The sequence below is a fragment of the Hipposideros armiger genome, unplaced genomic scaffold (genome assembly GCF_001890085.2).
Source record: "Hipposideros armiger isolate ML-2016 unplaced genomic scaffold, ASM189008v1 scaffold_454, whole genome shotgun sequence".
NCBI classification, from domain to species: Eukaryota; Metazoa; Chordata; class Mammalia; order Chiroptera; family Hipposideridae; genus Hipposideros; species Hipposideros armiger.
The window spans coordinates 279737-302977 of record NW_017731804.1 but is presented as its reverse complement, the minus strand read 5'-3'; the positions used below and the strand labels follow the sequence as shown (position 1 = coordinate 302977).

General features: G+C 42.3%; 1 protein-coding gene across 1 annotated transcript in view; it reads left to right on the top strand.

Moving 5' to 3' along the window:
• The window catches only part of TTC13 (tetratricopeptide repeat domain 13), a 79695-nt gene extending 68915 nt beyond the window's left edge, over positions 1-10780 (top strand). The window contains exons 16-21 of the mRNA XM_019665832.1: positions 3118-3227; positions 4512-4647; positions 6154-6233; positions 8280-8358; positions 8504-8583; positions 10053-10780. Coding sequence (XP_019521377.1) covers positions 3118-3227; positions 4512-4647; positions 6154-6233; positions 8280-8358; positions 8504-8583; positions 10053-10167 — 600 coding nt within the window. The 3' untranslated portion in view covers positions 10168-10780. The remainder of the gene's footprint in view (positions 1-3117; positions 3228-4511; positions 4648-6153; positions 6234-8279; positions 8359-8503; positions 8584-10052) is intronic.
• Positions 10781-23241: the final 12461 nt, after the last annotated feature.

The window sequence follows — 23241 nt, the reverse complement described above, 5'->3', positions numbered from 1 at the left end:
TTTAAAAAATTGAAGGGGGAAGGTGTACCAGACAAATGGTAATGAAGGGAAAAGTGGGTATGGCAACGTCAGTGTCAGAAATGTTTGAATTCAAGGAAATGGACATTTGAGGGGACAGAATTATATTGTTTAAAAGTATAATCCATCGGGCCGGCTGAGTGGTGTGTTGGTTAAGAGTTGGCTTGGGATGCCAGCTGTGAGCATCAGGGCCCCGGTTCGGATCCCACATAGAGGGCCGGTGACGCTGCGCCATCTTCAGCTGGGATGGTGAGCTGCGGCTCCACCTGGAGCTGGGCTGCCATGAGTCGCCGTGGGCGGCCACCCAGTGGCCAGCAGGTGGCTGCCTCAGGCGGGAAGAGCGCAATGATAGTACCAGCATGGGCCAGTGAAGCGATGTCCTCAGCAACTAGACTGAAGAACAAAATGACAGCAACTTGTCTGTTCCCCTTCCCCGATTCCCCAGCACTGTTCTCCTCCCCCAATTCCCCAATAAAATCTTTAAAAAAAAAAGCAGAATCCATTCAGAATTTATAACTTGATGAGGATTTTTTCCACCTAGGGATATATAACTACCCAAAAATATGCACGTAGCAGGTAGATTTGATTTTTTCAATTAACAGTGTGAACTTTGATGTAAAACTTCAACGTTTAGTTCTCCTTATAGCTACAGCAGATAAGATTAATATACAGCAAATAAAATTTAAGAAACTTATGTGACTGGCCAACGCCTGCCCACTTCTGAGGAATGAGCAAGAATCGTGTCTGAACACCAGGGTCCACTCCTGCCTCGCCGGGCTTGGGTGGCCTTTCAGGGCCTGGGTCCCTCACCCCGGCTTCGGCCTGCTGAGCAGCAGTAGTTCTACAGACCCACCTGGGGAGTCATGGCGAGGGTCTGGTGAACCGATGAGTGGCTCTCAGTCTCCTCAAACCCACTGTAGTAACTCAGTAAACATGCTCAGATGCTCTCTTTACTGCACTAAGAAATTCATAGAGTATATTTCACTTACTCAAAAACTTTAAAAAGTCAACACAGTGCTGTAAAGGAGTTCTACAACGTAGTTTGTTCGTCAGAGAACAGAGCGCACTTCAGTGGGTCACCATTCAGGCTTGTCTCCGCAAGAAGCCATGAGAGCTAGCGAGTTGCTTGCACCTGTGTGTAAAATCATGGTGAACGTGACAGCTGTGAATGCAGCCCGTCCCGGTGTTATTTGGTGACACGGGTATGATGAGGTACCACGTCGTCGGTTTCTGGAATGGTAAACCATGCTTAGTAAAGTTCCAAACGATGTATAACACACCCTTTCCTCAATTTACATGCTTTTGAATTCCTTGAAAGTTCAGTGTGCATTAAAACTATGTAACAAATATTTAGTATATAAGTGGAAAAGTCTGTTGCAGGCAATTATTAAGTTATAAGCAGATCCTTCGCCTGCATGAAAGCCCAGTGGCGTGGAAAGGCACGGGTCATGTGGACTGCCCTACACTGTGGGGTGTCCAGGAGTCTTGGCCCCCACCCACCTAATCCCTGTGGCCACCAGACTCTCCCATAAATTCCCCAGATGCCCCGCAGGGGGCACAGTGGCTCCAGGGAGGGCTGCTGTCTCAGTGTTTAATCTGTAGCTTTCCTGAGGGTATTTTAGGTATTTAAATTTACTGTATCAGGCAGAATACACTTATCAGCATAGGGAGATTTTGATGTATTATATATGTCTTTATTTAAAAAGAAAAGCATAATGGACCACAGTCACTCGGTGCAGCCGAGTGGCTGAGCGTCGTGTGCCCACCTCCCCGTGTGGTCACTACCTGGCTGTGCTGCCTGGCTGGAAGTGACCTTCCACTGCAGCACTGTACACCTCGCTGTCCCCACGGTTATGGATAAGTGGGTATTTTTAAAGGCACGTGCAGAAGTATATAAAAACAGCCTTGCGTTTAAAGTGCTCGGTGAAACATGGTGCTACAACAGCTTCCACTGAAATATACAATATAGTTCTAATAAAAAGCCAAGTTAAAATCTCCCTCAGCTCCCCTTGAGTAAGCTTATCAGCAAACAGTGTGGACTGGAGGTCACCAAGGCCTGGCCCCATGTCCCCACTCTGCCACTGCCCGCTAGCTCTGCCTGGACCTCACCAGGCTGGTTTCCTCTGTGAGGTCGAGACCTTGACATTAAACAATAACTGGCCGAGAGTAAGTGTTCACACACTGCTTTCTCTAAAAATCCTTTCTTCCTGGAAGCATCTCCTGTCTGGTTCCCGCTGCTGGCTCTGCCCACCTGTGCTGTCCAGTCACCCCATCGCCCCCAGACCTCAGTGAGCACCTGCTGGGTTCAGACGGCCCCAGCGTCTCATGGGAAGCACGGCCTCCTCCTGTTTGGTCGCTGCTTCTCTTATGCATTTTAGGATAAATCCTAGCAAGAGATGGTGATACTAAATAACTGAATCTGGGGAGGCTTTTTCTGGAGTAATGACAAAACCTGTTTATTGGCATTTTGGTTTTGTCAAAAATGTTTTAAACAAAAAACCGACATCTGAAACTGCCTTCATGTTCGTCACCCCCGAGGGTCGTGTAATTCCTGTAGCCCTCTTTTCTGTGTTCTGCAGAGTTGGAGTGTATGTGCATGTGTGTGTGTGCATGCATGCATGTGTGTGTGTGTGTGTGTGTGTGTGTGTGAAATTCTCCAGTTGGTGTATAGAATCTTGAGTACTTTCAGAAAAATCGGACTCCGTTCTGAAGGAGCACGCGGGAGCACAGGTGCTCTTCTGAGTTATAGGATATTGGGTACAACTCTTCTGCTAAGAACCCCAGTTGCTGCCGATGAGATAACAGGAGAAGAAACCCAGAGAGAGCTGGTGGAGGCCAGCAATGCCCCTGGCTGGTGAAGGGAGACTGTGAGCCCCTTGTGCCCAGGTTCTCTGCTGGCCTCTCTTAGGCACCATGCGGAATGTAATGGCCTGGGACAGGCAGAGGTGTCCCCTGTCACCAATTGCCGGGTGTCTTCATCAAGGACTTCTGTGACCCTTCCTAAAAACATGGAAGGCGGAGTCAGCGCTGCAGAGTAACAGTTGGGTGTTTACGATGTCTTATACCCTGGGTAACGTGAATTTTCTTTTTCCCTGAAAGCAGTTTAATACTAAAACGAAGGATGGGTTCACTGTGAATACAAAAGTCCCCAGCCTTAAAGATCAAGGGAAGGAATATGACGGCTTCACGATCACGATCACAGGAGACAAGTACGTAACTTCCTGAGTGTGACTCTGCAGACTCGGTGGGGCTGGGGTCTTGCCTGCGCTGCTGCCCGGGCTCCGCCATCTGGAAGTGAAAATGACCACACCCCGTGTATAGCTTTACCTGTTACTGTTTTCTACGTGTCATTTAGAGTATTGCATTGCAGATACCTGTTCTGGTGGTGCTAAATTTAACAGCTTTCTGGACATTAAGTGTAAGGTCTAATGTGGTTTGCAGGAAATCGTCTTCTGAATTCGTGGAGTTCATTGTGGGGAAGGCTTTTCCTCAGCTGTCTGTCTGTTTCACCCCATGCTTTGCCCCCCTTGCTTGGGCCTCTAACCCTTCACGTAGACTCACACTGGGTGTCCTCTGCCCGTCTCCTGGTGCCTTCCCACGGCTTCACCGGGGCTCCTAAGGCTCCACTCCACTGGGCACTCCCCTGGCTCCAAAAACCACTCCAGTCCATACCTGCCATTTCCTGTGGACACTGAAACCGAGCGCCCCTGCTGAGCATTCGAGGCTTTCTGGAATGCAGCCTCCAGTGGTGGTGCCTGCTCCAGCCGAACCTGATTGCTCTCCAAGCGTGGCCTGCTTATTCCCTGAGGTCGCCTCCCATCCTGAAGTCCACGACCCAAGTCCACACCCCTTCTTCCAGGAAGCTTTTCTTGTTTTCTTCCTTGTCTTCCAAGTTAGAGCTGACTTCCCTCTGGTGAGCCGCGATGCACTGTGTTCCGGCCCTAAGATCTTCGCAGCCATTTGTGGCCTTGTGTCCACCTTCTTCCTTGATAAAGCAGCTGTGCTGTATTCTTTGCAGGACCTAAGACTGCTCAGCATTTTGGCTGCATACAATAAATACCTGTTGCCTCAAATTTATATCCTCCACAGAGCCTCGCATGGAGCTCAGCAGGCAGCAGAGGCTTAAAAAAAAAGTTCCTGAACTTTCTTTCTGCACTTAGTTCTGCCCCTGATCTCTGGTCATAATAGTGTGGCTGTCTGATCAGATACTAAGCGGCCACTTTAATGCATTCTTTTCTATGTGCAGTTTCCTCCTGTATTCACTTAAGCTCATATAATGAGTACATGTGGTTAGACGGAGCAAATGTCCTATTTTGTGAAGAAATTGCATCCTTCTGAACCACGCTTCATCTGTCTGTGGTTAGAAACGTGGCGGCCATCCTCACGCATGGCCTCTGCTGCGTCAGTAGCTGTTTGCTTCACTTTTTACTTTCTGTGTTTGGCTGTTTGAATTGTGTAACACATGCCTTTGACGCACGTTCTTGTATTTTTAGGATTGGCAATATACTATTTTCCGTGGAAACGCAAACCACAGAAGAAAGAACACAATTATATCATGCTGAAATAGATGCTCTTTATAAAGATCTAACAGCGAAAGGGAAAGTCCTCATCCTGTCATCAGAATTTGGGGTAGGTTTTGTTTGTCTTATCCGTGCTTTCTGTGTTTCCTTTGTAGACTTTGTAAAGACTCTGCCCTTTATGCTTAAATCAGCTTTAAGTGAACTATAAATACTTCTTTCTTAATATTCTTATAGAAACAATTCCCATATTTAGTAACTACAGTAACTGAGGAGGGGAAATGATAAATTTATTATTTACTATATACAGAGGGTGCCAAAAAAATGTATGCACATTTTAAGAAAGGAAAAAACTGTGTTAAAATTGTAATAATATATACCGATAACAAAAGATGAATACAAGTCACATTTGACTTCTGCAATTACAAGAGGTGCTCACAGTGGTTACCACTAGTGTCCAGACACTTCCGATTACGGTGAACTACTGCTTGAGCAATGTTGACCAAAGTGTCCACTTGTATAGCTGCACGTGCCGTTTTAATTTCTTCACACAGTACCATGCATCTCAGTCTTATCACAAATGTGTGCAGTTGTTAGCTGTGTTGGAGGTTCTGTTGCATACTCATGCCTCCATTGTTGTTGTACTTCCATGATGTTCTCGAATTTCAAATACCACTTCAAAATGGTATTGCACTCCTTGAATGACAACCATGCTTCTGCCGTTTTCTTTGACTGTCCTGCCTGTCTCATGGTGACACTAGCATTCGTTTGATTAACACCATCTTTTGAGCGAATATCATACTACACATTGCTACCATAATTCAATTCAACTTCAAAAAGTAATGCATACATAACCTCTCTTAAAATATGTATACATTTTTTTTGGCACCCCCTAGTATTATCCTAAGTTTGGGCTTTGTCATGATTTAAATGGAAAATTGAAAATGGCCTGTGCTGCATTTAGCTGCCTTCCCTGGTCCGTGACCCCTGCCCTCCATTGCCCACTGTGACTCAGGGGGACTCCTTGGAGGGAGGGTCTAATATGTCACCTTTGTGGCCGCAACTGCCACTATGACGCGAGTATTGTGGGCATTCCTTCTGCGTTCTGGAGTGGATGCCTGTGACCTGAAAGTCACCTCATTTCTCTTGCATTTAACCAGTTCTTACTATAATTAAGCATCCTAAGTTTTAAACGTAATTGAGCATATTTGTCACCTAAATCAGTGCAGAGCCGGGCTTATCAGAATCTTTTAGGGGTAGGGAGGCTTGTAGAAAGCATACGTGTATTCGATATTAATAAGTGCTTTGTTTTATTTTAATCTCAATACATATTTTGACATTACAAGTAACATTAAAGGAGACTGAGATTTTTATATTTATTGGAAAAACAGCTGGAAAATCTTGCGCTAAAACTGGACTGTATGTATACCCTTTCTTTAGAAAAATGGTGGAAGCGCATATAAAATATTCAAGAATGTGAGAAGTAGATTCTTGTAGGAGAGGAATGAAACAATCCTTTTCCTGATGTAAATGATTTGTATTTGTCTTGTCACCTAATAAAAACCTAGTTTGTGATCTAGTGTTGAAGTTCATGAACACGTGCTTTTTTTTTTCCTAGGAGGCTGATGCTGTTTGTAACTTAATCTTATCCTTAGTTTATTACTTTTATAATTTAATGCCACTCTCTCGAGGATCCAGGTGAGTGATACCCTATAATTTAAAAGTTTTCCCTTTGAAAACATGTGTTTTGCTTAAACTTCCTTCTGTGGTTTGTGGGTACAAAAGTAACCCAAACAATGACAGGAAGCCCTTTTTTGGTTTTTCAATGTCCACCCAGAAATCCCGTCCTTGATCTAGCACATCATCAGAGGAATTAAGAAAGGTATTTGTAATGTAGTATGCTTGACTTTCACAGGCTTGGGCTTCATTCGCTCAACAAAGATGTATTGAAGGCCTACTGTGTGCGGGCACCATGCGCCCTGTATTTTAATTTGTATATTCACCCAGACTGTTACCCTGCCCTCTTCTCCCCGTTTCTCCAATTTCTGGCCATTAAGTAACCTTTAGCCCTAATGCTTCTGAGTCTCCAGCCATTCCATACTATTTTTATTATTATGAAAAAATTCTTGCTTTTTAGTTTTTAGATGTCATTAAAACAAGGGCAGTGTCTATAGAATTTTCTTTCTATTCCCTTTTATCCGGTATTGTGTGTAGTAAATCACGTCGATGGCATGCGCTGTGGCTAGCACATATTTGAATTGAAGATGTTTTGGCTAAAATAATGGACTTGAATGTCTTTATTTTTGATTAATACTTTAAAACTCTCCTAAATGTGGTAGCAAATATTGTTATAATAGTAAAAAGGCATAGAAACAAAACGGGAGCATGAATATTGGAATACCAGCCTAATTACTGTCAGTTGTGTGCCCCGAGTATGTGGTGAGCACCAGACCTGCTCACACCACCTTTCGTGAACCCTTTCGGGGGCCCTGTGCTGGTCCCCAGCTCATCCTCATAGCTCAGTGTGACATACAAAGGAAGTCCAGCTCCTGTCCTGCTCAACTCAGTCCCTCAGTCCCTACTTCTCTTCAGTCCCTAAACCCTGTTGATTCTACCTACAAACCCTTTTTCTCTCTTTCTGATACTCATAGCGACTGCCTACATCAGACCCTTGTCACCTCCTGACACAACCTTTCTAACTAGTGTCCCAGCTTCCAGGCTTTTCTCCTTCCCCTCTCTGTGCCCCAGTTCTGCTTACCTGTTAGCCTAAGTGCAAACTCGGTGGCGTCATACCCAGTGCCAGTCCCTACCCGTGCTGGTTTACCTCGGCATGGTCACCTCCCTCTTGCATCGGCCCAGTCTCTACCCCGTGGCACTTCTGAGGGTCTTTCCGTTGGCCCTCTCCACCACACCTCCCTGCCTCTCCTCACACCTTCGTGTCCGCACACGTGCTTCCCTCCTTGCCAGCCCGTTTCACAGCCTCCTGTGCTTCTTGGGCCTGCCCTGGAAGATGCAGCTCGCTCGGCCTCTGTGAGGTCCTCCCTGGTGGGCCACCCCCAGGAATGACTCACTCTCTTGGTGTCTGCCAGCACATGCTGTCGTCTCCCCGGCCAGGCTGCTCCTCTCAGAGGCCAGGACCTCGTCTTAGTTATCTTTGTCCTGGGGCACCTCGCACGGGGGGCACACAGTCGGTGTGTGATGAAGATGTCAGAATGCAGAGTGAGTCTGGCTCTGTACCAGGAAGGAAACTGATACAGCATATCAGTTTTCAAACCAGCCTGTTAGTGCATTCTGGGAATGTGTTCTGCTTTTCTTGGAGGGCCCAAAGTTTTTAGTGCATAAATGATAAGATTAATATGTTTGTATTTACAAAGTATGCTGTATATGCATTTTAAAGCCAAGCCTTATGAAGTTGTTAAACATAGAAGCAGACACATTTCCTAATTCATTTCACAAGAATCAAAAAACCAAGTGGAAAGAAATGTCCTAATTAAAAGAAGCAGGGTTTTCCTGAGAAAAAGAATATCCTTAGTCACTTTCACCCTTAAATTAGTAAATCAGTAAATATTTTTATTAGTAGTAAGTTAGTAAATACTTTTTAAAGCATGAAAATATTCTTATGTTTAATGCCCAAAGAATTCATAAAATAAAAAAAATTTCACCTTATGTGATGGGAAATCCATGGTTAGCGCTTACATGGTAACTGTAGATGGACTGACGTGTAATGGTTCTTTATTTAAATAGTGTGATAGCTTACTCAGTGATCGTGGGAGCACTGATGGCCAGTGGAAAAGAAGTAGCAGGAAAAATTCCCAAAGGGAAGGTACGTTGGAGCTGAAGGAGAAAACGGTTGGTTTTGTTTAAATTTCAACCAGTGGTTTTTGGGCTTAAGATCCATGAGTTAAATAGATCTCAAAGTGAGCCTTTCTCCTTATTTAATCACATTCCTAAATTTCTTTCTTTTTCAGTTAGTTGACTTTGAAGCTATGACAGCCCCTGGTTCAGAGGCCTTCAGCAAAATAGCTAAAAGCTGGATGAACTTGAAAAGGTAATTACTTGAGGAGGGTCAACAAGGATATTACAACTAAATAGGGAGAAAGAGACTTCCTGTTAATTGTGGAGCGATCTGACACTGGAATTGTACTCATTTCTATGACTTACTATTTGTACAATGAACTTAATTTTTTCAAGGTTAAAATTGTTGTTTAAGACACCTTAAAGGGTAAATATATGAATAATAAATAAAAAATAAGAAGCTAGTTTGTGAAAGAAAGTTTCAGATGTCTAATTTATATAATCTGATAGTCATTTCTCATGGCTGATTTGCCCTTTATCCCAGGCTCTTACGTTCAGTATTCAGGAGTAAACTAGAAAACTGAGTAAGCCGAACCCTTTTTAGACTTTTTCTGCGTGGTAGCACTTTGCTCAGCTGCATTTTCCTGCACTCCAGATTCTGAGAAAGTGGTACTGGACCTTTATTTAGGTGGAGAATCCCTGTGAGTCAGGAACTCTCAGCACACATGACCCCTGACAGTTACTGGATGAGGAGCCCGACAGACTCTGGTCTTTCCTGGCTCTCGCTTCCAGAAGCACTTCAGAGGAGTGCGTAAATTTGGGCTGAAACTAAGCTCACAGATGCTTTTATGGTTAATGAAGAGGAAGCACGTTTCACTACTTGCCCTTATTTATTCTTGCTCCTTCTCCATGTTTTTTTGTTTTTTTTACGTTATAACCACCGATTTTGCCTTTCACGTCTATTTGACATAGCAACAGCTCCAAAAATTGCTGGGTAATTTGTACTCGGTTTAAAAAGGAGGAATTCATGTCTGTAGGGCACTCTTGTTCAGTCTGTAACTCTTCCATTAGCTTTGTAATGAAAATGTCTAACAGCTACGCCTTTTTCCAGTGTATTCCTGTTTCAGGCTTACTACTTCACACGTGTTTAGTAACATGAACATACAGTCAGAGATCTTGCTTCTGTTTCTTACATGATTTTACAGTGTTAATTTTTCAACAGTCCTTTAAGGAAAGAATAACAACACCACCTTACCTTGTGCCGTCACCATTTCACAGTGTACTTTGATGTGTGTTACCTCATTCCACACTCATGGTGACTCCGTCAGTTGCTATAAACAAGGGGAGTGGAGCTTAGAGAGGCGAATGAAGCTAATAGACAGTGAGGCAGGCCCTGAAACCTGGTCCTCTGATTCCAAGTTTGGTGTGCACACCAGTGGCACATGGACACATAACAGTAATGTGTGAATCAGAGTTTAATTTTTTTCCTGAAGACTCTGGTTTTACTTCTAAACAGCACATCAGATGAGCCTGCTGATACTCTAGTCCATTGCTTAGAAGGATCTGTTCTGTTCCGTTCCCACCTCATCCTTGCCTTTGTAATAATTTGTATGGTGTTCCAAAGTGAATATTATAATAGAAATAAATACAACATAAACTTTGCCCTGGTTTTGTAAAATTGTGCTATTGTTCACATCTCTTCTTTGTGTTTTTCTTTTTCAGTATTTCACCTTCTTATAAGACTCTTCCGTCAGTATCTGAGACGTTCCCAACGTTAAGATCCATGATTGAGGTGCTAAACACTGACTCCTCTCCACGTTGTCTTAAGAAACTCTAGTTACGCTGTGGTATTTACACAAGTAAAGGGCCGGACCTCTTGCTTCTTAAGTTATTTTTTAAAACATGGAATTATAAAGAAATTAGGTCCTTTATTACTTTTGATACCAATTTTTGATAGGAATTGAATACTTGAAATCATTTTCTTTACTTTCTGAACCATAACAGAAATCATGATGAAAGAAGGTTTTTGGGGGAAACAAGCTATAATGTCGGAGGGAAGGTATGTGTATTTGCCAGTGACCTGTTGGTTTCCACTTACAACGTCATACAGCTCCTTATGCAAAAAAAACGTTGACTTCAAAAACCAAAAATTGCAATTAAAAGGAACAAAACCAACAACAAAACAAGATTTGCATATTTTCAAAGACTTTATTTTTATGCACATTGTGAGAGGGTGTCTTGTCTTCGTGTGTGGGTTGGCTGCTTTATTTGAACTGTGAGAGACTTGTGGGCCATCGGTGTGCCACAGTCCCCAGAGCAGGGACACTGCTGAATGACACAGACAGTATTTGCAAGTGACCCAAACACTGAATTGTCGAACCGCATTTTTTTTCCGTCTTGTTGGAACAAATAAACAGGTGATTTCTCTAAATCACCAGTTTTTGACACTGGATTATGTATGGGTTTTTTTGTGTGTGTGAATTAGTTTCACTTTCAGGTATAAGAACATTCAGAAAATTACTGACTTTTTTTTTTTTCCAGGCAGGGTAAATGTCTGTGAGTAAAATTGGTTCATTAAACTATTGCCATTTATAAATCGTTTTCATTTTTCTTTGATTTTTGTTAAAGAGGTAAACTGTTTACTGCTTTCTCTTACTTAGTTTTTGTCTCAGCTTCTCATAAGCGTAGCACAACACGCCTCAAGGTGCCTGCTCGTGGGAGGTGTACTAATGATGGACGTTACCGATTGTCTGCAAGGCTTGTGGAATGCAGCTGTTTGGCCAGGTGGGACCTGCCCTTTGGACAAATGCCATCCTGGGTTCTGACATGGGCTCCAAAGCAGCCACCGAGATGTGGCTCGGCTCTCACTCATCTGGTAACCATTGAGAGAGATGGGGAGAATAGAACTTTCTGCCATGATGAAAATGCTCTGTATCTGCCCTGAAAACAGACAGCCCTCTCCCACTTCTGTGTCTGACAGAAATTAGAGTGGGAGTCCTGTGCTTTTTAAGTAAGAGGCTTGGTTTTGAGGGTTTAGGGTAAAAATCAAAGAGTTTGTTGGCAACACAAGGAGACAAATGGGAGAGAAGAAAATATCTCCAGAGTGCAAGCTCTGGGCAACAGCAGTTCGCGTCCTGGCCTGAGCTTAGTTGCCGCTGAGCTGCCAACAGGTGGCAGGATGGCTCAGCTAAAAAAAAAAGAAGAAGAAAGTATCTCCAGCACCAGCTTGAGAAGTTTTCATCCATTACAGATTGCAGGGGTCTGGGCTTAGGCCTGGGGTCTGTGTTTTCGCCGGTACCCACTTGATTCACACACAGGTGGTCTAGGAACCACACCTGCGAAACATGAAAATCTACCTCGCTGCCCTGGGGGTTTGCCCCCTGCCATTGTGAAACCAAGGACATGCCTGAATATTTTAGTTTTAATTAGAACTGGGGTAGTCCTTTTTTTCTTCAACCTGTGTTCCCGTAAATATAAAAGTTACTTCAGTTCTACAATTTTCCAAGCCCAAATTTGACCAGTTCTAACAGTCCACAAAAGTTGGGTATGCAAACATGAAACTAATAATATTTCCCTGAATATAATTTAGTTTACAAGCTCCAATTTTTACTGCTAATAGAAAATTTCACCTGTGCCGGTTCAAGCAGATTTGGACATTTCCGGTTTCAGACAGGCCCCCTTCGTCTTCCAGGGGACAGCCTGAATCCCCGAGCCGCCGCTCAGATGCACATGCCCTCTGCCCTGGCCACCTCCACGGAGGTTTAGCCCTGAGTTGGCACCGCCTGTGCTGACCCGCAGCATCTCCTGCCGCCGGGGTCCTCTGCCTGATGGGGACGCTGGGCAATAGCACATACACTGCCTGTTCCGTCGCCTCTTCCAGGGCCGCTGGGCTGTCACCACGGCAGGACCCTGGGCTGCCCAGTCACTGCGGAGGCTCGCTGTCAGCCATCGCCCCCGTTCTCGGGCCTTCTCTGTGAGGTGTGCTGCCATCTTTCCCAGGGGACCATAATCAGAGGCTTCTGTCCCTTGGGGGAGGGGACCTTGGAGCTCACACATTTTGAGCATTGTGGTTGGTTGGCATTTTTCCAAGTGTTGTCCACTATCTGCTCATTTAATCCTCTCAAGAGCTCTGTGAGGTAAGCACTAGTGTTATCCCCACTTGGATGACTCAGGTGGAGGAGTGGCTTATTCACCTGGCACTGAATGTGCCCGAGTCCGTGCCATCTAGAAGTGAGCACTCAGTGAAGAGGGCTGATGTTGGGCCAATGGGGACCGGCTCCAGCACCCTGGGCCTTATCCCCTAAGTGTACTTCCACTTACTAAGTCAACCAGACAAACAGAACCTGTGGGAAAGTAGACTGCTCTACCAGGCAGAAATGCCACCATGTTATTGGAGGGTCCCCCAGCAGTCATTCATCAGGGTCCATAAAACATTGGCTTGTTACTTAATGCAACTCTAGAAATGGCCTAAGAATGAACAAATTTGTCAAAACTTGTAATCTCAAGTAAGAATTGTCACGTATTAGGATCAGAATTTTTAAAAGTACATCTGTCCAAAAATAGATCCTGAATCAATAAATCGTTCAATTAGTGGGCTTAGTCTAGACAAAATTTGGTATGCAAACTAACTCCTAAATTACCACTTTGGTATAGACATAACTTTTGAGGTGAATGTAGCACTTTCTGCTTTGTGTAAATATATATGTATTAACTATCCATCCCATTCCACGAAGGTTTAAAGTAATGTATAAAAATACACGCAACACGAAAGAATAACATGAGTGGGGGAATCAGTTACCACTATTAAAATGTATATATGTGTGTGAGTGTTTGTGTATATATATGTATATATATATATGCCTTTCAATGTTTATAGCACTTTAGTACTTAAAGGGTCCTCAGTTCATCTAGGCGAGCTCCTGCAATTTGTAATCGAAGAAGCTGGGACCTAAAGAGGTGAGTACTTCCCAAGGTAACACAGGTGGGGCTGACAGGCCTGTGATGGGCCTCAGTAAGGAGCACCATCGTTGATGGTGTTGCAAAAAAACTCTTGTCAACTGCCCCCGCAGGCCTTCCTTTTTTCAGGCTAAATAGCCCCTTCCTCTTCAATCTTCTCAAAATGAAACATTCATGCATAAAAATCATAGTCCACATGTGGTCTGGCCAGTGCAGAGCATAAATGAACTATCCTCTTTTTAAAAATTGCTTTATTGAACATACATACAAAAAAATGAACATACAAGTGTATACATCGATAAATTGTCTCAAACCAAACACACCTTTATAACCAGCATCAAGATGAAGAAAGAACATTACCAGCACCCAGAAGTTTATAAAAATACATGTATATATGCATACATAAATATGTATCAAATTTTATATAAATATAGCAAAGACTACAGTAACTGTTTAAGGCAGTTTCATCACATTGTGGACTAAAACCCCCTTCCCCAAGCCTGCCCTGGCTGTGACGCTGTCTAACAAAGCTTTACCATTGCCCTTTTTATCTTCATCAAGCATCATTTGTTAATGTTGGTCCATTCTTTCTTATAACTTTTTTTTTCATTATATTACAAAGTCTGGTTGTTATCCAATATATTACCTACTCCTTTAGTTTTGTGTCAGCAATAAGTGATTTCTTATTTGGGTTAATCCAATAAGCAACACGGTATGTTTTCTCAGGCTTGTTCCAGCCTTTATGCCTCCAAGAACTTCTTTCAAAAAATCTTCTATCATCACGATATTATATTTGTTTGTTATTTTAAAAATGTATTGTCTTTGAATACCTGTATCAAGTGCCTTGACTTACTGGTAAAATCATGATTTTTGCAGTTCATTCAGTATCAGAAACATTCTCATGAAAACAGTCTTCATCTATCCCCATGCTACTTGACCCCTCTGAGTTCCCTCCTGTATCTCCTTCCTGTTCCGCCCTTCGGTCAGCGTATGTGACACCCTAACATAGGGAACATGTGTGCATGGTTGCATAGCCCCGGCTCACCTGGGGAGCCTCAGACTGGCTCTGCCTAAGCAGTCCCAAACTTCCTAACATCCTGTGACACATGATGAGAACAGGAAGTAGTGAGATTTCACACCTGTGCATTCCTGCTAAAAAAAAAATTGTGCAATCCAAATGAGAACAGAGAAATAAAAAAGATAACAGAGAAAAAGTATCTTGTCGAATTCTCCCCTTCACATAGTATGAGTGCAATGGATGCTTACATAGTGAGGTGTCTTTTCCCTGTGGTGCCACGTGTTCTTTTGCCTGCATCGTGTCTTGATTCCAGAGGTTCTCGTGAACTGGAGAACATCTGGACAGCTGCACATGGTAACTGTTAAGAGGTCTAGCTAGGCACAACCTACATGGAGCAGGACACCAGCTCTTTACACCGCCAACTAGGTGGACATTGAATGCTAGAGTTGCAAATAATTTTTCTATTTAAAATTGAAATATTTTAAAACTGAAAAATTCAGCTTTTAAAAGAAGTTTGATTGTAAGTTATTTTTGAATTTTTTATTAGCTGCAGGTGAACAAAATCAACATAAGGGTTAGACATTTATACACCTCACAAAGTGATAATCCTGACAATTGATTTTAAATATAAGTTTTAATTTGTATATTGCCTTTGATTTTATTAGATAATGTTGACTATTTTAGAAGAAAAAACTTTTAAAAACAAATAATTTAGAATATTTTTACATTTTATATTTTCTGAAAATGTAATTCAAATTTTGTATATGTTGACGGCAATTACATCTTATTTTTTTAATCCTTTGGATCATTACTACAGCACAAATTAAGTGAAAATCCTGACTATAACATTAGTGATTTTGCTGAAATGAAGGCAAGAACGATAATTTTATGGAATTAATGGTTTATGAGTCATGTATGTTTTTACTACTCAGGCAGACTTCAAAGCCTATGGGAACACTAGACATGTGACAATGATTACATTCAATTACCATTGTTGGTATTTTGCCAACTGTAGAATATATAAAACCTGTAGCCTTACACACATTTATTCATTTTTTTTTGAACTGTATTAGGAGGATAGAAATATCTATTTGACAATGGATTTATAACTTCGGAATATTTGGACATAGGATAAGTGGGTTTCCTTTTGTACTCTCGCTCCTGGCCCTAGGATTAGGACTGGGCTGGAAGGGGTGTCTCTGTCGCTCACTTCTGCCCCTCTTGGCAAACTCCCCACTTGATGGGCACAGGATTAGCACAGCACTAAGTTCTGCATCTAGCACCCAAAGACAGGCCACCACTCTCAGTTTTAGTCCCAAGGCCTCTGGGAAAGGACTCTGATTGGACCAGCATAGGTCAGATGACCACTTAGACCCACCAATCCTGGCCATAAGATAGAGTCACGTGATAACCTTGCAGCAACAATGAAAAACGGATGGACAATTCTAGGTTACAATGGATCCCCAACTTATCCAATACATTTTCATACAATGTGGTTGTTTTGTTTAGCAGATCTTTCAGTGGTTTCAATTCATATGTTTACTAAGAATATATATATATATATATATATATATATATATATATATATATATATGTATTTTTTTTAGCCTAATTTCTAGAGGTAAGCCTATGTTACAAGAAGAATGGCCATACACCCTGGTTTGCTCAGAAGTCTCAATTTATGGCTGTTGTCCCACTGTAATTATAAATAGTGTCCCTTTTCATTCAAAGGTTTAGATGACAGTTCACATGGTGCCCTTGATTATAAGTGGCCTTTTGTTTAGTGAGTGTAAAAATTAATTGATATTCCTGTTTGGCCCACATGGCATTTTCACTGCAGACCCAACGGGCCATCTTTTGGTCCCAGCAACTCCTAGAGGCCAAGCAGTGTTTAGGAGATGCATCGGAGTATGACAGAAACCCTGTCCTGAGGGAGAGAATTCCAGTTAGGCCATTATAACAGCCTGTTATAGACAGGAACGGGAGGAGGACACGGGATGGCTCTGCCTGAGGAAACTGAGGAAGACCCCATGAATGATGAAACACCCATGTGGGACTAGGTGACATGAACCTCAGAACTGCCAACTTTGGCACATTGGAATATACCTCTTACAGAATCCACCTGAGAAATTCATCGCACACATGATTGCTGACGTGGGAGAATCACACCCAGGGTGCCTTTCTGACAGTGAAACGGGCCACCTCGTTCCCGAGGTCAGTTCCGGAGTGGGTGTCTCAGGTGTATGTAGCCAGGGGAAGAGAGTGGGATGTGCCTGTGTGACACATGGGGACACCAGAATGTCCTCAAGTCCCATCCATTCAACCAACACATATTTATGGAGAGCCCACCATAAGTGCCAGGTTCTGAGCTAACTGCTGGGGAACAAAGCAGAAAAGACAGTCTCTGCTTACTCATAGGCTAACTCGGGAGATAGACAAGTGAATAATAATGATAATAGAGGAGCTGCGGGGCAGTTACCACTTGCCAGGCACTGTGCTAAGCACTTACTTGTATTATCTCATTCCGTTCTCATGTGAGACACGTCAAGTGGGAAAGAAAATAGCACCTACGGGAAAACGGAGCAGGAGGAAACATAAGGAACTTACCTAAGGTCGCACAGCCAGCAGTGGGCGGAGCTGGGACGTGAACCTAGACAGTCCGTTTTAGAGCCAATGTCTTACCAGCCTTGACAGCTGTCTCTGAAGGAAGTCAGTAATTAGGATCAAGTGAGAGGGCAGCTGTGAGGGGGTGAGAGGTGCTACCGACATCTGAAGTGCTTCCTGGGAAAAGGCTTGGCACTGAGGTTCACCGAGATGCCCTGCTGAGCAAAGGGGACTCTCTCTCCAGTGCAGACAAATGATGCACGCCACGCCCTGATGGAAACATCTAGCATCAATTTGCTTTCATTAGTTTGATGATGTACCATTATAAATAAGTTAGTTTTAAGGCCTCGGGAAAAGGCACCCACCAACTTGCTAATTTTGGAAAATAGAGAGATCCCTGTTTGTAAAATGGGGGTGGTTTCTTGCCAGGTGTCACTTGGCATATACATGAGGAGCTAATGAGCTGCAGAGGAACTTTTTTTTTCTGTAAATAAAGAATCTGTTTAATTTTTTTGCTTTTTTAAAAGGATTTTTATTAAAATATAGCTAACAGACAATATTATATTAGTTTCAGGTATACATCATAGTTATTCAACAGTACCCACCTGGCATTATAGAGTTATTACTACATTATTGATTGTATTCCCTAAGCTAACAAAGTGATCACCATGATAAGTCCAGTAACCATCTGACACTGTAACACACTATCACAGTATTATTGATCTTCCCCCCCTTTAAAAAATTTTCAATTAGAGTTGACATTCATTATTATATTAGTTTCAAGGGTATAGCATAGATGTTAGACATTTATATAATTTAGGAAGTGATCCCCCTGACTAGTACTCACCTAGCACTATACATAGTTATTACCATATTATTGATTATATGCCCTATGCTTTATTTCCCCATGACTGTGTTGTAACTGCCAATCTGTATTTCTTAATCTCTTCACCTTTTTCACCCTGCCCCCAACTCCCCTCCCATGTATAACCCCAGTAGATCTATTATAGTACCCATCTGACACTATATTCCCTACATCCCCATGACTACTTTGTAACAACCAATTTGTACTTTTTAATCCCTTCCTCTTTTCACCAACCCTCACATCCCCCTCCCAGCTGGCAACCATCAAAATGTTCCCTGTATCTATGAGTTTGTTTCTGTTTCATTCGTTTGTTTATTTTGCTCTTTAGATTCCACTTATAAGTGAAATCATATGACAAATTTCTTTCACTTTCTGACTTACTACACAGCACAATACCCTCTAGGTCCATCAATGTTGTTAGAGATGGCAAGATTTCCTTCTTTTTTACAGCTTAGTAGTATTGCACTGTATATACGAGTATGTACCACCTCTTCTTTATCCATTCATCCAGTCAGGGACACGCAGGTTGCCTCCATATCTTGGCTTGTGTAAATAATGCTGCAATGAATATATGGATGCACATGTCCCTTCAAAGTAACATTTTGGGTTTGTTCGGATAAATACCCAGAATTGGGATTACTGGGTCCTTCTTTGTCTCTTGTTATAGTCTTTGTTTTAAAGTCTGTTTTGTCTGGTATAAATATTGCTACCCCAGCTTTTTGTTTGTTTGTTTCCACTTTCATGAAATATCTTTTTCCATCCCTTTACTTTCAGTCTGGGTGTGTCTTTTGATCTGAAGTGCATCTCTTGTAGGCAGCATATGTAGGGGTCTTGTTTTATTATCTATTGAACCCCCGTATCTTTTGATGGGAGCATTTAATCCATTTACATTGATGACAATAATTGTTATAGGTATGTAGTTATTGCCATTCTGTTATTTACATTTTTGATTTTTTTTTCATCTTAAAGAAGCCCCTTTAAGATCCCTTGTAATACTGGTCTGGTGGTGATGAACTCCTTTAGCTTTTTCTTGTCTGGGAAGCTCTGTATCTGTCCTGTGATTCTAAATGATAGCTTTTCTGTATAGATTAAACTCAGTTGTAGGTCCTTACTTTTCATCACTTTGAATATTTTCTGTCAATCCCTTCTGGTCTGCAAAGTTTCTGCTGATAAATCAGCTGACAGTCTTATTGGGGCTCCCTTGTAGGTAACTAACCGCTTTTCTCTTACAGCTTTTAAGATCCTTTAACCTTTGGCATTTTAATTATGATGTCTTGATGTTGGCAGCATATGTAGGGGTCTTGTTTTATTATCTATTGAACCCCCCTATCTTTTGATTGGAGCATTTAATCCATTTACATTGATGACAATAATTGTTATAGGTATGTAGTTATTGCCATTCTATTATTTATATTTTTGATTTTTTTTTTCATCTTAAAGAAGCTCTTTGGGTTCATCTTGTTTGGAATTCTCTGCCCTTCCTGGGCTTGTATATCTATTACTTCCCAGGTTAGGGAAGTTTTCTCTCATTATTTCTTCAAATACATTTTCAATTCCTTGCTCTCTCTCTTCTCCTTCTGGTACCCCTATATGTGAATATTGGTACACTTGATGTTGTCTCATAGGCCCCTTAAACTCTTATTTTTGGTATTCTTTTTTCTTTTTGCTGTTCTGATTGGGTGTTTTCTGCTACCTTATCTTTCTACATTGCTGGTTCGATCCTGTGCTTCATCTAATCTACTGTTGATTCCCTGTAATGTATTCTTCATTTCCGTTATTGTATTCTTTTTTTCTAACTGGTTCTTTTTCATGTTTCCTGTATCCATTTCTATGTTTCTTATTTCTTTGTTGAAGTTCTCCCTGAGACCATCAAGCATACTTATAACCAGTGTTTCAAACTCTGCATCTAGTAGATTGCTTGTCTCTTTTTGTTTAGTTGTTTTTCTGGAGCTTCTTCTGTTCTTTTATTTGAGACATGTTTCTTTGTATCCACATTTTGGCTGCCTCCCTGTGTTTGTTTCTATGTATTAGGAAGGGCTGCTATATCTTCTGGTCTTAATAGAGTGGCCTTATGAAGTAGGAGTGCTGTGGGGCTCAGTGGTGCAGTCTTCCTGGTCACTTAAGTCATGTACTCCAGGTGTGTCCTTTGTGTGGGTTATGTGTGCCCTCCTCTTGTGATTGAGCTTTGGTTGCTATTTGCACATCATTGGGAGTGATTGACCCTTGAGTTCATTGGTTGTGAGGACTGGCCATATTACAATGGAGGAGTTGTGCTGTAGGGGCTGACCCTACAGAGCATGATCTGCCTCAGCAGGGCTCTGGTGCCTGCCCATTCTGCCCCTTGGGTGTGTAGTTCTTGGAGGTGGCTGGGTAATGCTCCAGCTCATTCTGAAGCTGGCCAGTGGTAACTCCAGCCCCAGGGCCACCTTGGAGGGGATCTACTGTAGGTCAAGTTCAGCCACAGCCTGTACCCCATCTGGAGTTATCCTGAAGGAGCCACAAAGCAATCCACAGATGGCTACTGCCGTGCCATGCTTAGAAGTGCCTTGAGAGGCCATGCTGCAAACCAAGGCCAGCTGCTGCTAGTGCTGAGCTTAGGGCTGCTCAGCCAGAGGCACAGGATATGCTCAAGCCAGGTACAGCTTGTCTGGCTTCTGGAACCTTTGAGAGGCCCTAGGAAAGTTTGCAGCATCAGTCAAGGCAGGTGGTTTGTAAGAATAAGCCACTGGAAGTGGCTTGGGTGTGCCCAAAAATTGGGCAGGGCATGGTCTCGAATCACCAGGGTGTGGGAACAATCGGCATTAATCAGCTTGATGGAAACTCAGATATGGCCACAGCCTTGGTCTGCATGCCAGGAAGGGGGAGGGCTCAGCAAAGAAACAATAGCTTCTGCCAGCTTCTCTGTTCAGGAGAAATCTGCCCCTCCAGCCCTCATCCTGACAACTCAGTTACCCCCCATATATCCCTGCTGCCTCTCCAGCCACTGCCCCAGTGCTAGAACTCAGAGCAAGTGATTCCATTGGTGGGTAAGTCCTTGCGCAATCCCTTTAAGAGGAGCATCTGGGACTCCAGACATTCTTTGTCTCACTCAGTCACAATCTTTGCTGGTTTTCACAACCAGAAATTATGGAGACTTCTCTGCTCGGCACTGGAACCCTAGGCTAGGGTGGGGTTGAGACCTCTCACTCCTCTGGGAGGCACCTCCAAAGCCAAGATATCCCTCCCGATTTGTAATGGTCACACGTGGTGTGGGACCAGCCTGCTGCATGTCTGTGCCCTTCCTGCTATTCTTGAGGTGGCTTCTTCTGTATGTCCTTAGTTGTAGGGCTTCAGTTCAGTTAGACTTCCAGCGATTCTCAATAATGGTTGTTTTGTAGTTTAGTTGTAATTTTGATGTGGTCATGAGAGAATGTAAGCACAGAATTTACCTACTGCATCATCTTAACCGAAACTAGAATCCGTTTAATTTTAAAGCAAATATTCATTTAAAGAGATATTCTGAAAGAAATGAGCAAGTGTCGAAAGGAAATAGGAATGGGCAATGAAAATTACGTAAGTAAAATACAGAATACTTGGTATTAAACATTTAAAAGTAGAAGTGAATACTGGACTTATGGGGGGACCACTTTGTGGGTCAAAAAATGTCTATGCTAACTAATAACGTTGAATGTCATCTGTAGTTGAAATTTTTTTTAAAAACAATGAACTTCTCCTTTTAAAAGGAATGTGAGGAAAGCAGCCTGAGTTGTGTGGTCCAGCCAGACCCGTATTAGGCACAAGAGGTTCTTCCCTCATCTTTCTGTCTTCTGCCTTGGCGTAAAGTCAGGGTGCCCAGCTACTAAACCAACAGCTGGTTAGAAATCATGAGAAGCCACAGGGCAAGTTAGCAAAAGAGCAAGTCATGGAAGATCTGAGCATGAGGACTGGGGAACAATGGAGTAATAACATCTGTAGTCCATACTGTGGGTGTGGCTCTGCAGAAACCCACCTCAGCTTTATCCTGTGTTTCGGGCTTGTCTGGAGAGACCCCGTACCAGGAAGTGAGGGTTTAACATTTAGTGCTAAAATGAGCTTAAGTGACAGCAACAGACCCCTGAGTTTTCTGCCTCTTGGCAAATGGGCTTGGATTGCTGCAATTTACAGGAACAGTTAGTTCTCTGTTTTAAATTAGTGGGGAAATTTTTCCTAGCCTCAGCCACTCAAAAGGAAAATTCCACTTGTACTCTGAGTCCTACGCGTGTCGGCTGATTACAGCATGTACCCTGTAAATGCAAGTAAGGCTCCGTTGATACCTTTCAAATGAATGTGCTTTCCTCATTCTCTCAGTAGTTCTTAATATTAAACACGGACTTGCTTCCTGGCAATAACTATATCCAGTAAAGAGCCTTTGTATCAAAATTCAAGAGACTTACAATGTAGGTGTGACTTTTCTGGAGGAAAGCGCTGTAAATGAATTGAATTCCTTAAAAACATTTATCCTTTAACATTATGTAGAACCTTTCGGGTGGCAAGAACCAGAAACCTATTCGAGCTAACTTAGGCAAAAGAAGAGATTTTTCTACAAAGGCACAGGCCTGTCCGCCTGCTTCCTGCAGCCAGGTCTCAGGAAAGGACCGAAAGTGAGGGGGTGGCTGTAGAGAAGCCAGGACGTTTGTGTTCCCTCCCTCATAATCACGTTCTGAAAGACTAGGGTTTTCTCTCTCTCTCCTTTCAATCGCTGCTGCCCAGAGATTGTCTGACTTGCGACTCTGTCCCAGCTTCAGGTTCCTAAATAGAGGCACTTGATTGGCCCTGCCCTGTTGCCAGGGAGATGGAGTCACAGGTACCCAAAACCGCAAACCCACTGGGGGAGAGGGAGGTATGGTTCCAAGAAAAGTGAGTTTCCCTAAGGACCCTTCTTCTGCCATTTATAAAAGTCACAACATATAGGTTTAGTTGAATAAATTATGTATTCCCTTATTTTAGAATACTGTATAACCATTAAAATCATGTTTTAGAATATTTAACAAAATTAGAAAAATGTTCATAATATGGTTGAGTGAAAGGGGCAAGTTATAAAGTAACATTTTTTATCATATAATAATTTTATTATATAATAAAGTTATTTTACTATTATTTTTAGTTATGTATACATATGCATTGAGAGAAGACCAGTGTACAAAATGAATGTTCACATAGTTATATTGTGTGGGTGTGTTTTCTCTATTTTTTCAAATATTTTTATGTGGACATTTATTACTTTTATGATCAAAGTTAATTTTTAAGATTAATTGACAAATTAAATAAAATTACCTGAGATGGGGCAAAAACCCTCATATATTCTGAGTCAGATATTTTATAATTTCTAAAATAATAAATAAGTGCAATAAAGGTTACCTAAAAAGCGTTAAGTGGCTCTTTTAGAAAATAGTTTGGGAAAATATAATCATTAACTGCTGTAAAATTTTGCAATGTTCTATTTAAATGCT